The sequence below is a fragment of the Chlorocebus sabaeus genome, chromosome 26 (genome assembly GCF_047675955.1).
Source record: "Chlorocebus sabaeus isolate Y175 chromosome 26, mChlSab1.0.hap1, whole genome shotgun sequence".
Lineage (NCBI taxonomy): Eukaryota > Metazoa > Chordata > Mammalia > Primates > Cercopithecidae > Chlorocebus > Chlorocebus sabaeus.
The window spans coordinates 46,447,716-46,460,338 of NC_132929.1; the positions used below are offsets into that span (position 1 = coordinate 46,447,716).

General features: G+C 36.1%; 1 protein-coding gene across 4 annotated transcripts in view; it reads right to left on the minus strand.

Moving 5' to 3' along the window:
• Positions 1-1,761: 1,761 nt before the first annotated feature.
• The window catches only part of UACA (uveal autoantigen with coiled-coil domains and ankyrin repeats), a 99,639-nt gene continuing 88,777 nt past the window's right edge, over positions 1,762-12,623 (minus strand). For all 4 annotated transcript variants that reach the window (XM_008016059.3, XM_038010103.2, XM_008016061.3 and 1 more), the window contains 4 exons: positions 9,474-12,212; positions 7,355-7,507; positions 4,948-5,013; positions 1,762-1,956 (listed from right to left, as the gene is read on the minus strand). In XM_008016059.3, coding sequence (XP_008014250.3) covers positions 1,885-1,956; positions 4,948-5,013; positions 7,355-7,507; positions 9,474-12,212 — 3,030 coding nt within the window. In that variant the 3' untranslated portion in view covers positions 1,762-1,884. The remainder of the gene's footprint in view (positions 1,957-4,947; positions 5,014-7,354; positions 7,508-9,473; positions 12,213-12,623) is intronic.

A 12,623-nucleotide genomic window follows, 5' to 3' on the forward strand; every position in this document is an offset into this window, starting at 1 on the left:
CTAATGTGGAAAATAAAACACTTAACATAAATATTCAGTTTAAAACTTTGCTCTATTGTAGAGCTTTTATTTTATTTATTTTATTTTGAGATGGAGTCTCGCTGTTGCTCAAGCTGGAGTGCAGTGGCGTGATCTTGGCTCACCGCAACCTCCGCCACCGGCATTCAAGCGATTCTCCCGTCTTAGCCTCCCAAGTACCTGGGAATACAGGCGTCCGCCACCATGCCGGGTTAATTTTTGTAGTTTTAATAGAGACGGAGTTTCACCATATTGGTCGGGTGGTCTGAACTCCTGACCTCAGGTGATCTACTTGCCTCGGCCTCCCAAAGGATTCTACAGGCATAAGCCACTACCCCTGGCAACTTTTTTAATTTTTTTTTTTTAATTGAAATAGGTGGCCCAAAACTTGTGAAACAGAACTCATGCTGAATGACAACATTAAACATAATAATTAAAGAAACAGATATTGCTTATGTAAACCATATAAAGAATTAAAAATAAATCCAATTCTGGCTTTCAATGTTGTTTCAACACTGAAAAAATATGATGACTTATTCTTTGGTATGAAAAGTCATTTTGATGGTACTTTTACCCTATTAAAAAAAATAGCATTACAAAATCTGGTTCAGGATGTTCAAAGATTATTGCTAAGGCAAATTTTGCAATTTGAGAAAACCTAACTGCAATGATCCATTTATTCAGTTATTTGTTAATACTCAAATTAGTAATTTTCACTCCGAATGGTAAATAAAATGTTAATAAAAAATAGCAAGATATATAAACTTTCCCTAATGAGACGCAGTAAATAAAAACCGTTGGTTACTTCAGAGTATTTACTATAAACATGTCCACTTATGTTATTTTATTACTATCTATATACTCTTTCCGTTTACTGTATTACTGCACTTGTCTCTAAAACTTTGAAAATCTGTTATCTAAAATCAATTCTCTAATGCTAATTTTGCAGGAAAACTGTATTTCACATTATTAATCTCAGTAGTATAACTTTCCTATAAATAAGCATGAAACATTTGGAGGATGCATATATAATGAGTGCTTGGTTACTATAGTAGCAAATGTCAAACTAATTGCTAAAAAAAAGTCTAAAGGTTTTGACACTTTGAAAAATCTAGTATATCATTTATCACTATTCACTAATACTGCGGCAAGAATAGTCACCACAAGTAAAAATTAAGATACTGTTGTAGAGATTGAGGCAATTTTATTATAAATTCCTGATATATTCCACCCCTGCCCGTTCTTAATCTAACTGTAATTTAGCACCACAAACCATTTATGAAAATTAATTTATTTTAAAAGGCATAAAAGTTATTAGTGTAAAAAGAAAAAATACCTATAACTACAAAAAAGGCCAAAGACACTAATGAATTTACCTCAATAAAGATACTGTAATATGTAACTTGGCCAGCCAAGTTATAACACATTCCTCGCAACTGTATGTCTCAAGGTTCTGAGGATCTGAAAGGTTTTTTGATCCACCTAAAAGTGGCCACCAACCAAATTAATTTCTCTGAAAGACATCTTTAAGAAATTATTTCAGCCTAACCTCGCTTCGTATGGACTCACTCAGATGGCTCATGTTTTATTAGGGACTCGAAGGTTTAAAAATATGTAGTCAATCCAGGGCGAAGTGTTATGTTGTTTGCCTATTTGTAAAATTAACACATACAGAAAATAAGATTCAAACTGATATTGAAAAAGACTAATATATTCATCTAATTTTTTTTAAAAACCTACCAATGGAACAAAATATATTTTATTTTAATTATATCAGCACAGTAAGGCCCAGAAAGACCATGGAGTTGCACAAAGAATGTTCAGCACCAGCAAGATAAAACAGATACTGGCCGTCAGTGCTAACTGCTAGCACACAAGCCCCTGCCGCATTTGTATGATCTGGAGCAGAGCCTCCTGAACATCTTCATCCATGTGACCCTTCGGAGAAAGAAGAAAGAGGAGCATTATTTTATGTAATCTTTGTTTACATAAGAATTCTAAAGACGAAGCTTTTACAAAGCATAACTAGTCATTGACTCATCAAATGCTAAATCCTCACCATTGTGGTATCTAAAGGAAAAGGGGGTACAGCCCTATCATGAAAATAAAGTCAATTTATAAGGAGTGCACGGCTGGGTGTGGTGGCTCATGTCTGCAATCCCAGCACTTTGGGAGGCCGAGATGGGTGGATCATTTGAGGTCAGGAGTTTGAGACCAGCCTGGCCAACATGGTGAAATTCCATCTCTAGTAAAAATACAAAAATAAGCCAGTTGTGGTGGCACACATCTGTAATCCCAGCTATTCGGGAGGCTGAGACAGAAGAATCGCTTGAACCTGGGAGGCGGAAGTTGCAGTGAACCGAGATCGTGGCACTGCACTCCAGCCTGAGTGACAGGGTGAGACCCCATCTAAAAAAAACAAGACTAGTGCACACCAGTTGCTCTAACATCCATTATCATAAAACATATGGATAAACCTCCCTCTTTCTCTTTTTAAATAACAGCCTTGAATGATAGGGCAGCATAAGTTATACATGAGCAAAGTAAACTACAAGGAAATCTGTTGTTGCTGCTGAGGATTTTTTTTTTTTTTTAAATTAGAAAACTAACTGATGGCCGAACACGGTGGCTCACACCTGCAATCTCAGCACTTTGGGAGGCCAAGGTGCGAGGATCACTTGAGGCCAGGAGTTTAAGACCAGCCGAGACAATACAGTGAGACTCCATCTCAAAAACTTAAAAAAAAAAAAAAAAAAAAAAATTTAGCTAGGTGTGGTGGCATGCGCCTGTAGTCCCAGCTACTTGGGAGGTTGAGGGAGGATGATCACTTGAGCCCAGGAGTTGAGGCTGTATGAGTTATGACTGTGCCACTGCACTCCACCCTGGATGACAGAGCAAGGCTCTATCTCCTAAAAAAATTTAAAATTTAAGTAATTGATTTTAAAAACCCATATTTATGTTTTTACATAAATAGGTTCATATATATTATTTTATAACTTGCTTTTTTATGTAGTGTCATAAAAATCTTTCCCTTGAGCTACCCAATTATTTTAAGTTATTGTATAATATCCACTGCATGGATATATTACATTTCTTTACCCATTCCCCTAATGATGGACATTTAAGGTATTTCCAATCTTAATGGAAAGATTACTAGAGAAGAAATTGCTGGGTCAAAAAGCAGTCTCAATTTTTAATTCTGTTAAGTACTACAAGATTTCCCTCTATAGAGATTATAACAATCTGTACTACCATCAATGGAGTAAAAATGCCCGTTTCCAATACACTCTGGCTAACACGACAGACTATAATCTTGTGTAATATTTCCAGTTCCAATATGTTCTTATTCATTTGCATCTCCCCCATTACTGATGAAACCAAGTTATCTTTTTTACATGCATGTTCACCATTTATATTTTTAAAACATACTTTAAACTTAAAATGATGGCATGAGTTGATTAAATGCAGCTCAATATGGTGGGCCTATTACAATACCGCATCCCCTCCCAACACACATGTACGTTTTTTTTCCTGGAGTACCTGAATAGGTTTCAGCACAACACTTCCTATTAATATGAAAAGTTTTGCTTTCAAAATCTGTTTCTATAACAGCAGGATGTTTACATTTCAAACATTAGCCATAGTTGACTGAACTGAATTTCTTAGTTAACTTTATGATGCCAGAAGGCAAGACTATTTCTGATGCCAATTGCTTTTGTTATGTTTTATTAGGACACAGCAGAAAATAATTTCAAATTCTGGAAGTGCATATTATACAAAGTGGAAAGGCTTGTTAGTTTGCTGTATTTTTCATTAAGAGCAAGCTCTTCCTCTCACGGCCAATACTAGTGAGTTTCTCAGCCTCTCTAACACAGATTTTCTACTATTTTCCCACTTGAACTTCCTATTCACTGTCCCTCAATAATCTTCTCTAATAATTGCAATAAACTTTAAAATTCTAGTTTATCTCTGATTTGCTCAAAAGAGTAGCTAAGATACCTTGTTCTATCATATCATTCATTCTTTTTCATTGGTTTCCCCTCCATCTCCTATAGAAATGGCAGGTCTATTGATTTTAAGAACTTGATATCATAAAGTATCTTTCATTATTTTATCTAGTTCTCTGTTTAAAATTGATTTTTTTTTAATCTTTCCATTCTTTTTTTTTGGCTTGTTTTTATAGTGTGGCCTAACATACCTCAAATTCAAATAATTCCCATGATCTCTGTCATTCTAAAATTTGTTTCTTTTAGTACATTTTCTTCCCGAAAAAAATCTATGCTGAGAATTTTGGGGATGCTGCTCATGGTGTTTCTACAGGAAATTAAGTATAGTATCCTTTATATGTTAATCATTTCTTAGTATTTTTTTTTTAACAATAACTTTCTCAGTACACCCCTAAAAAAAGGGAATTCATAATATTATTCCTTAATTATTCCTTGGCTTTACCAAGCCAAGTTAAGGCTTGGTAAATAATTATCACCAATTCTCTCTTAACAAATCATTTTGTCTTTAATTACTACAGTCCTATACACATAACACCCTGCTTGTCACTTTTGTACTTTTCCAGTATTCAAAGCCATTCCCACTCTCCTCTTAGATGACAGCCACGTGTGGATGTCAAGGCACTGTCTCCAGCTAGCAACACCATTAACGTGTGCTACCATCACATGTTACCAAACTGTCTATAAACTGAGTGACAAGCAGATGGAGACAACACTAAATTTAAGATGTTGTGTTGCCACATAGCTTTGTAAATTTTTCTGGGAGATCCACAAACCATGATTAAAAGAAACATAATTATTTTTAAATAAGCACATGGGGTGCAGCTACTTTAAACATCAATTACTTTCACATAAATTTATTTGAAAATAAAAAAATTATTATCTCTAAAGCAATATTCTTTCCAAAGGAGAAGTAGTTCTTTACCTGTGCAGCACTAAGAAGGTGTGTTCGATAAATTGCAATTACTTCTTGATGCTGTCTGTCAGCATCCTAGAAATGTGGAAAGATGGGCAGATGTGAATATCAGCATTGACATTTCCAAACTTTGGACAATGCTCAGGCTTCATGCTACAAAACTATTATTATTATTAAAGTGCTCCTGCTATTTCTAACAACAAACTACCTTGGACCTACCAGATGCAGAATTCCAAAACATAACAATAGAAACTTCTCTAATGAATGTGTGGCTAATGACAGTAATGCTACTTTCCCTAAGTAACATGAAATTATTGCTTTAGTTCACATCTAGTGCCATGACCTTCTGCAGACACTTCTCACGTTTGGATTATTGCAAATGCTTCCTATCCTGTCTTACTATCTTCACACCGTATTCCCTATCATGCCTCTGAGACTAAGGTACCTCTTTCCTCACATCACTTTTGGCTCAAAAACCTTGAGTGACACTTCTTTACATACATGAGAGAATCCAAATTCATCAGTTTGGTTCTCAATGACTTCCACAGTTTGGCTTCAAAGATTGGCTCTCAAATACAGCAGTCCCCTCTTATTGGCAGTTTTGCGATCAGCGGTTTCACTTTCTCTATTTCAGTTGCCCATGGTATAGCACAATAAGATATTGTGAGATATAGAGACCACATTCACATAACTTTTATTACAACATATTGTTATAATTGTTCTACTTTATTATGCTATTGTTATTAATCTCTTACTGTGCCCAATTTATAAATTAAACTTTATCACAGGTATTTATATATGGGGGGGAAACATAGCTTAGATAGGGTTCAGCAAGTCCTATCCATGGTTTCAGGCATCCACTGGGGGTCTTGGAACACAGCCTCAGTTGGTAAGAGGGGGACTACTCTACAGGCAGGCCTTTCAGTGCCCTCTGGCCATGCCACTTGTATTCTGTCTTCACGCTTTATAGCATATACAGGGTTCAGCAGGTCCTATCCATGATTTCAGGTATCCACTGGGGGTCTTGGAACATACCCTCAGTGGAGAAGAGGGGGACTACTCTATAGGCAGGCCTTTTACTGCCCACTGGCCATGTCACTTGTATTCCATCTCCATGCTTTTTTTACACTATTTTCTTTGGATGGAAGAGCCTCTACTTTCCTTTCACCCACCAAAATAGCATCTACTTTACAAGTTGAAGCCAGGTACTCCCTTCTTTAAGACTAGCTTCCACCACACCACTAAGCTTTCCTTCCTGGAAACTCCCATCACTTAGAATCTGCATTCTCAATTCTATATTTGACATCTCTCATCTTGTCATTTTACGAATCTGTATTTTGCCTCCCTAACTACCCAGAATTCCTTGGGGACAGGAATGGCATACTTTCTTTATCCCTGCTTAGCACAGTGTCATGAAGATAATAAACAATAAACAAATATTTCTAATTACTAAAGGGACACTATACTCTTTGGATAAGATCCAAATTCACAATTTACCATCCTTAATCTGTAGGCCTACAGTGTTAAAAAATAAACACTACAAAAAACCTTTCTTCTCTTAAAAAATAAACAATTCTACGAAATAGGGAAACATCAACAACAATTTACATGTGATTGGGCCATTTTACTTAGCATTTCGTGTGTATTAGTGCATAATTAAAAGCATAGTCCCAGATACTCAGGAAACTGAGGCAGCAGGATGACTTGAGCCCAGGAGATCAGCCTATAGCAAGACCCCATTGGAGACAAGTCTAAGCAACATAGCAAGACTCCATCTTTAAAAAAAATGTAAACAAACAAGTAATCAGTTATTATTGTTTTGTGTATGAGAAAACCAAGAGTTAAAAGGAATGTTCCTTGCCACTTCCTTGTAAGTGACAGGACTGAGACCAGACCTTCCAACTTTAGCTTCTAAATCCAGGCATTTATTCTTCTATGTAAGGTGTAAAACCATAGGAATGCCTCTTTATTCACAAAGATAAAAGATTATTTTAAAACCTCCTTTAGTTTAGTGGACCAATATTTTAGAAAGTACACTGCAATGAGAAAGATGCTGGATTTGGAGTCAGCCAGTTCCACATTTATACCCCAGCTGAATGACCCCAGGCATCAAACATTTTATTCTTTGTTTCCTTAAGAATTAAATGGAGGGAATAAACCTGCTTTGTGAGATTGTGATGAAGATAAAGTTTATAGATAAAGTATGTAAAATGTTTAATACGGTGCCTGCTGTACAGTAGGCAGCAAATAAGTATTATTACACCACCAGTATAGGTAACTTCTCGTATATAAAAACAATTACATTCTTGGATCCAAACACAGCTACAGATCACTTTAATTTCTAAATTAGCCTTACAAACTAACTACAGGGAACCAGCACATATTCACGCAAAGCCCCGTGTGCCTGGTTACTCACAGCCAGCTGTTGCTCCAGAGATTTCACTTGGTGCTGCAGAGTGTCAATCAGCTGGCTCTGCCTCTTGGTAGGGTTCCCACTTGTGTAGGTGAGTTGGGAAAGGCCATTGAGTGCTTGTTTTAGTCTTTCCACATCATTAAGCAGTTCAGTTATCTTAAAAAAAAAGTTGTGGGAGAAACATATTATTCACTTATTCATGTACAATGAACATCTTTGTACATAAATCATTCCTTTTTGGAGACACAAGCTTTATCTTTATACACCAGAAAATTGAGGTATGAATATTGCCAAGATTGTTATCAATGGTGCATATATGTAATTTATAATTAAATCCCTCTCCAGAAATTCTTTACAAAAGCAATACCAGATTACAATAAATATTACATATATCCTAAGATGTGAGTATAAACATAGTCTTCTTACTTTTAGATTATAAGTATCTATGAAGGCACATGAACTATCTTCCAGGTAACATATGGAACACAGGAAGGGAAGGGAGATTCCCAGCAACAAAGTGTGAAAAGTAAAAGGGTGTGGCCCATGTAAGTCTAACATATGTTCCTTTTTCCTTTCAAGAGTTGTATTATTTAAGACTACTTTGTTGTCGAGAAGAAAAAAAAACAAGGAGGCTGTTTATAGGAAGTGCCTAGAAACAAAGCATTTTCCCCCCTGCTTTAAATTCAGACAGAGTTGACTTGTATGAGCTTGACTAATTTCCTTTACTTTGCTGAGCCTTAGATGCCACATTGATGAAAGGTGGACAATCTTTCAGAGTTAAAAAAATCAGGTTGGGCACAGTGGCTCACACCTATAATCCTAACACTTTGGGAGGCTAAGGCAGGAAGATTGTTTAAACTCAGGAATTCAAGACCAGCCTGGGCAATATAGCAAGACTCCATCTCCTCCCCTGCAACATTTTTTATTGAAAAATAATAATAGACAAAAAAACAAAGAAAATCAAATGCAATTATATGCACATGCTCAATAAATGGCAACAAGTAGATATTAATAATTAGCTCTTACAATTTATAAGTATATTTACTTATACTTAAGTATAATAATATATTTAAATTTATAAGTATATTTATATAGTAATATATATTACTATATATATTCATAGCTACCTTCTGAACAAGCTTAGAGCATTTAAATTCTCAATCACAGAGATGGTGGGCCAGAGGATAGTATGTACAAATACTTTCCAATGGGGAGGGCAGTCTGTGTCTGTGTTTACTGCACTGTATCCCCAGCACATGATATGTAGAAGGCAATTAATCATTACATGTTGAATGGATAAAACTGCAGTCAGTCTTTATATGTCATCTCCATAGTAAAAACTTTATAAATACTAGTGGCAAAAATATTGTTGAGTACCTGTCTGTAAATTGTACCATGAGAATTAAAGATAAGATGGAAAGTTAAGTTATAAACCCTGCTCATAAAAACTGGGCAGATCAACTACATAATTCTAACAAGGTAATATACATGTTTTAAAGGGATGGCAAAGCCACAAAAAAACATGTATCTTAGAGGAGGAACTGTTTACCATAGACTAGATTGGACAGTGAGGGCTTAAGGAGGATAACATGTTAATGAATGTATAGGATTCAACTCAGTAGAAAGGAGGGAAAGGACATTCTGGGTGAGGGAACTAGTCTGTAGAAAGACATGAGCAACAGAACATAAAATGAATTGGAGGGCTCAGTTTACTACTACGGGTGAGTGCCAAGATCAACTCTGGATGCTCCCCAGTGTTCTTGGTTTCTTGCAGCCCAGAATGAGAGCTTCCCCACCACCCTCTTCCCCACCTTTCACATGCCACAAACCCACTGGCTTTTGACTCTTCATCTGTGAGACAAGTGAGCCTTAAGTCTCCCCATCATTCCTCATTCTTGGCTAGAACAGCTAAACAAACAGAAGGAAAAATGCTTTTGATTTTTGTTTGCATTACTTCACTTTTTTTCAATTCGGAATTTTTGCACACAAGTTGCCAAACTGGAAAGGGTGTGTCTAATGGTCACTTTGTTACTACCTGTGTCTACTTTCCTGTGAGATTCTGTGGTAAAGAGTGCTGCTCTGGGTTTCCAACACATAGTCATGCGGACTACTTTGTACCTACCTTATTATCTTTTGCTTCTATTTGTTTAGCAGATTCTTGTATTCTTCTTTGCAACTCTGTGATTGTTGTTAAGGACTTATCACATCGTTCCTTCTGATCCTTGATTTCTTGCTCAATGCTGAAATGCAGTAATTCCTTCTCATCTTTTGCAGATATTTCCTTCTTCTTGGCATGTAAAACTTCCTCACATACTTCCTCATACTTTCTATTCAGACTGGCCAATTTTTCATTTAAGCTGGAAATCTGTGTCTCCAAATCACTTTTTGTTGCTTTATATTTAGACAAATCAACTACTTCTCTAGTCTCTAATTTTTTTAATGCTTGTTTAGTATTCTGAACCTCAGACTGAAGTTTGGAGACTTCTTCCATTTTGTTTTGGCTTTCTTCTTCCTTTTCTCTCAAGCTAGCTTTTATGATTCCAACTTCTTTCTCAAATGCTTCTTTAATCTGCAAATGCTCTGCCAGGGGTACAGAAGAGTTCTTTTGATTCTCCAGCAACTGATGCAGTTTAGTCACTGTCTGCTGCTCTTTCTCGTAACACCTTTGCATATTCTTCAATTCTTCCTTTAGATTTTCAATTGTGCCATTAAGAGATTTTTTCAGAGCCTCAACCTGTTCCAATGGAACATGTTGTTTTTGCAAAAGATTTTGCACTGCAAGTATCTCAGAGGTCTGTCTGGCATTTTCTTCTACTAGCTTCTCTTTCACATTCTTTATTTCTGCATATTTCTGTGACAAGTCTTTTAACTGTTTGTTTAGCTCGTCTGTTTTTCTGTTTAATGCTCTTTCCATTTCATGAGACTTCTCAATGAGAACTGTCTTATCCCTCAAATCTTTCTGAAGGGTAAAAATCTCCTTCTTTAACCTATCATTCTCTTGCTTGTTTTTCTTGACTTCTTCTTCACTGACACTATACTTCTGTGTCTGCTCTGATAACTGGTCTTTTAGTTCTTTCTCTGTTGCTTTAAATTTTCTCTCGCACTCCTCAAAGTTGACAATTGGGGCGTATTTTACCTTAATGCATTCCTGTATTGTGTCGAGCTCCTTCTTCTGGGCTTTAATTTCGGCATGCAGTGTCACAATCTCTTCTTGGCCTTTTCTGTAGTTGGCCAGTATTTCAGCATTACTATCCTGCACCTTTCTCATGCTCTGACTTAGCGAGCTCATCTTTGCCTCGTGCTCTGCCAGGCTGATGTACTCAGCTTTTATTTGGTTCTGAGTGTTTTCCAGGTTTCTTTTTAATATTTCATTCTTATCTTTTATTTTTACAAATTCCTGATTTATATCTTCAAATTTTTTCTTCACATCTAATAATTCTTTGTTAGTTTTAGCTAATGTGTTATTCAGTGTCATTTTAATCTCTTCATGGGTTTTAACTGGCACATACTCATTACTCATCATCTTCTTCAAGTTACTGTTTTCAGATGTGAGAGCGTGTATTTTCTCCTGGTCTTCACCACATTTTTTCTTAAGTTCAGACAATTGTTTCTTAAGTTCAACAATATTGGATTTCAGAGCTGTTACCTCTTTTTCATGTTTCTCAGGAGGTACAAACACAGTTTCTAGGCGGTTCACATCCTTACTTAAGCTGTCATTTTCCAGTAGCAATTTCTCCATTTCCAGCTTCTTTTCTGTATATTTTTGTGTTACATCTAAAAGCTTTCTATTAAGATCATCAATAATTGCATCATGTGACTTTTTCATGTCTTCACTTACTTTTAAAGGAACATAATGATTTTTCATTTCAATTGTTAAGGTATGTGCTTGCTCCTTGAGGAGCTTATTATCCAGATAAACCTTTTCAATTTCCTTTTGTAGTGTCTGATTTTTCAATGTTAACTCAGTGATCTTCTTCCCAAGTTCTCCTGATTTCTGTTCTAATCTGCTCTTAACCTGTTCATGTTCCTCTAGTTTGATGTGCTGAGCAAGCCTGGCCTTAACATTCTCAAGTTCTCTCTTTAACTGTCTAATTTCACTAAGGGATTTTTCATGTTCTCTTTCCATTTCTACTAATTTTTTTGCTTTCTCATTCACTTCATTTGATAATGAGCTCTTCATGTTTTCAAATTTTTCGGCTGGAATGGAAAGGGCCAACTTTGCTAACAATTCTTTTGCCTGGCCTTCCATCTCTTTGACCTTTCTTCCTTTCTTCTCTCGCTCCATTTCACACATACTAAGTTCCTTCTGTAATCGCTTATTTTCTTCTATCAGCTTGCCTTCATCCCTCTTAAACTCTTCCACTATCATCTCATTTTGTTTGATTTGGTTTCTTAATTTCCCCACTTCTGCTGAAGCACCTTCATATTTTGCTTTCATGTCTTTCAACTGATCCTTCAGTTCCTCGGTTAGTCTGTGATTCCCTGAGGCTGCTTCACTTGTTAAGTGTTCTTTAAGGGCAAGAAAATGGGTCTGCATTTGTTTAACTTTACCTTCTGACTCATACATCCTCTTCTGCACATCTTCTAATGCATCTTCTAATTGCTTTATCTGTTCATCTGAATCCTCCTTGACTCTTTCACATTCTAATGCTAAAGCTTTGCATTCTGCCACTTTGTGTGCCAGTTCATTTTGGAGCTTCAGTCGGTCTTGTTTTGCTGACTCACAGAAAGTTCGCATTGCTTCTAACTCTTTCTTTAAAATTTCATTTTCGGAGTATGATGTTTGACTGGGTAAAGATAGCTCCAGAGGTCTTAACATAGATCTGCTTTGCATATGGGCTGGTATACCTGGGGAAGTACACTGAAAAGAAAAAAACAAAAAGACATCAATCACAAAAGTCTAAATGAGACATTTACTATACTTATTTGCCAAACTTAGAGAAAGTTTGCACATCATCAGGAGTCAAAGTGTTATCAGACTAGGTAGTAAGATGGAAAAAAAACACAATGCTGATTTTTGTAGTAAGAAAACAGTTCTGGATATGATTTCCTTAATACATTCACAACATTTTCAGACCTCTGTTCACATAAGTCTATTTCTGGCAGAACAAGGGAAAACGGTCATGGCTACTGGGTGCTATTTTGTCTTTCTTTCCCCTTTCATAACACCTACCCACACATGAATAACACAACTTTATCAAAATGTATTTATTATTTATATGTTTTATGGCACATAATGTGCTTAGAACTTCAAATTCTGAAGCAAACCATC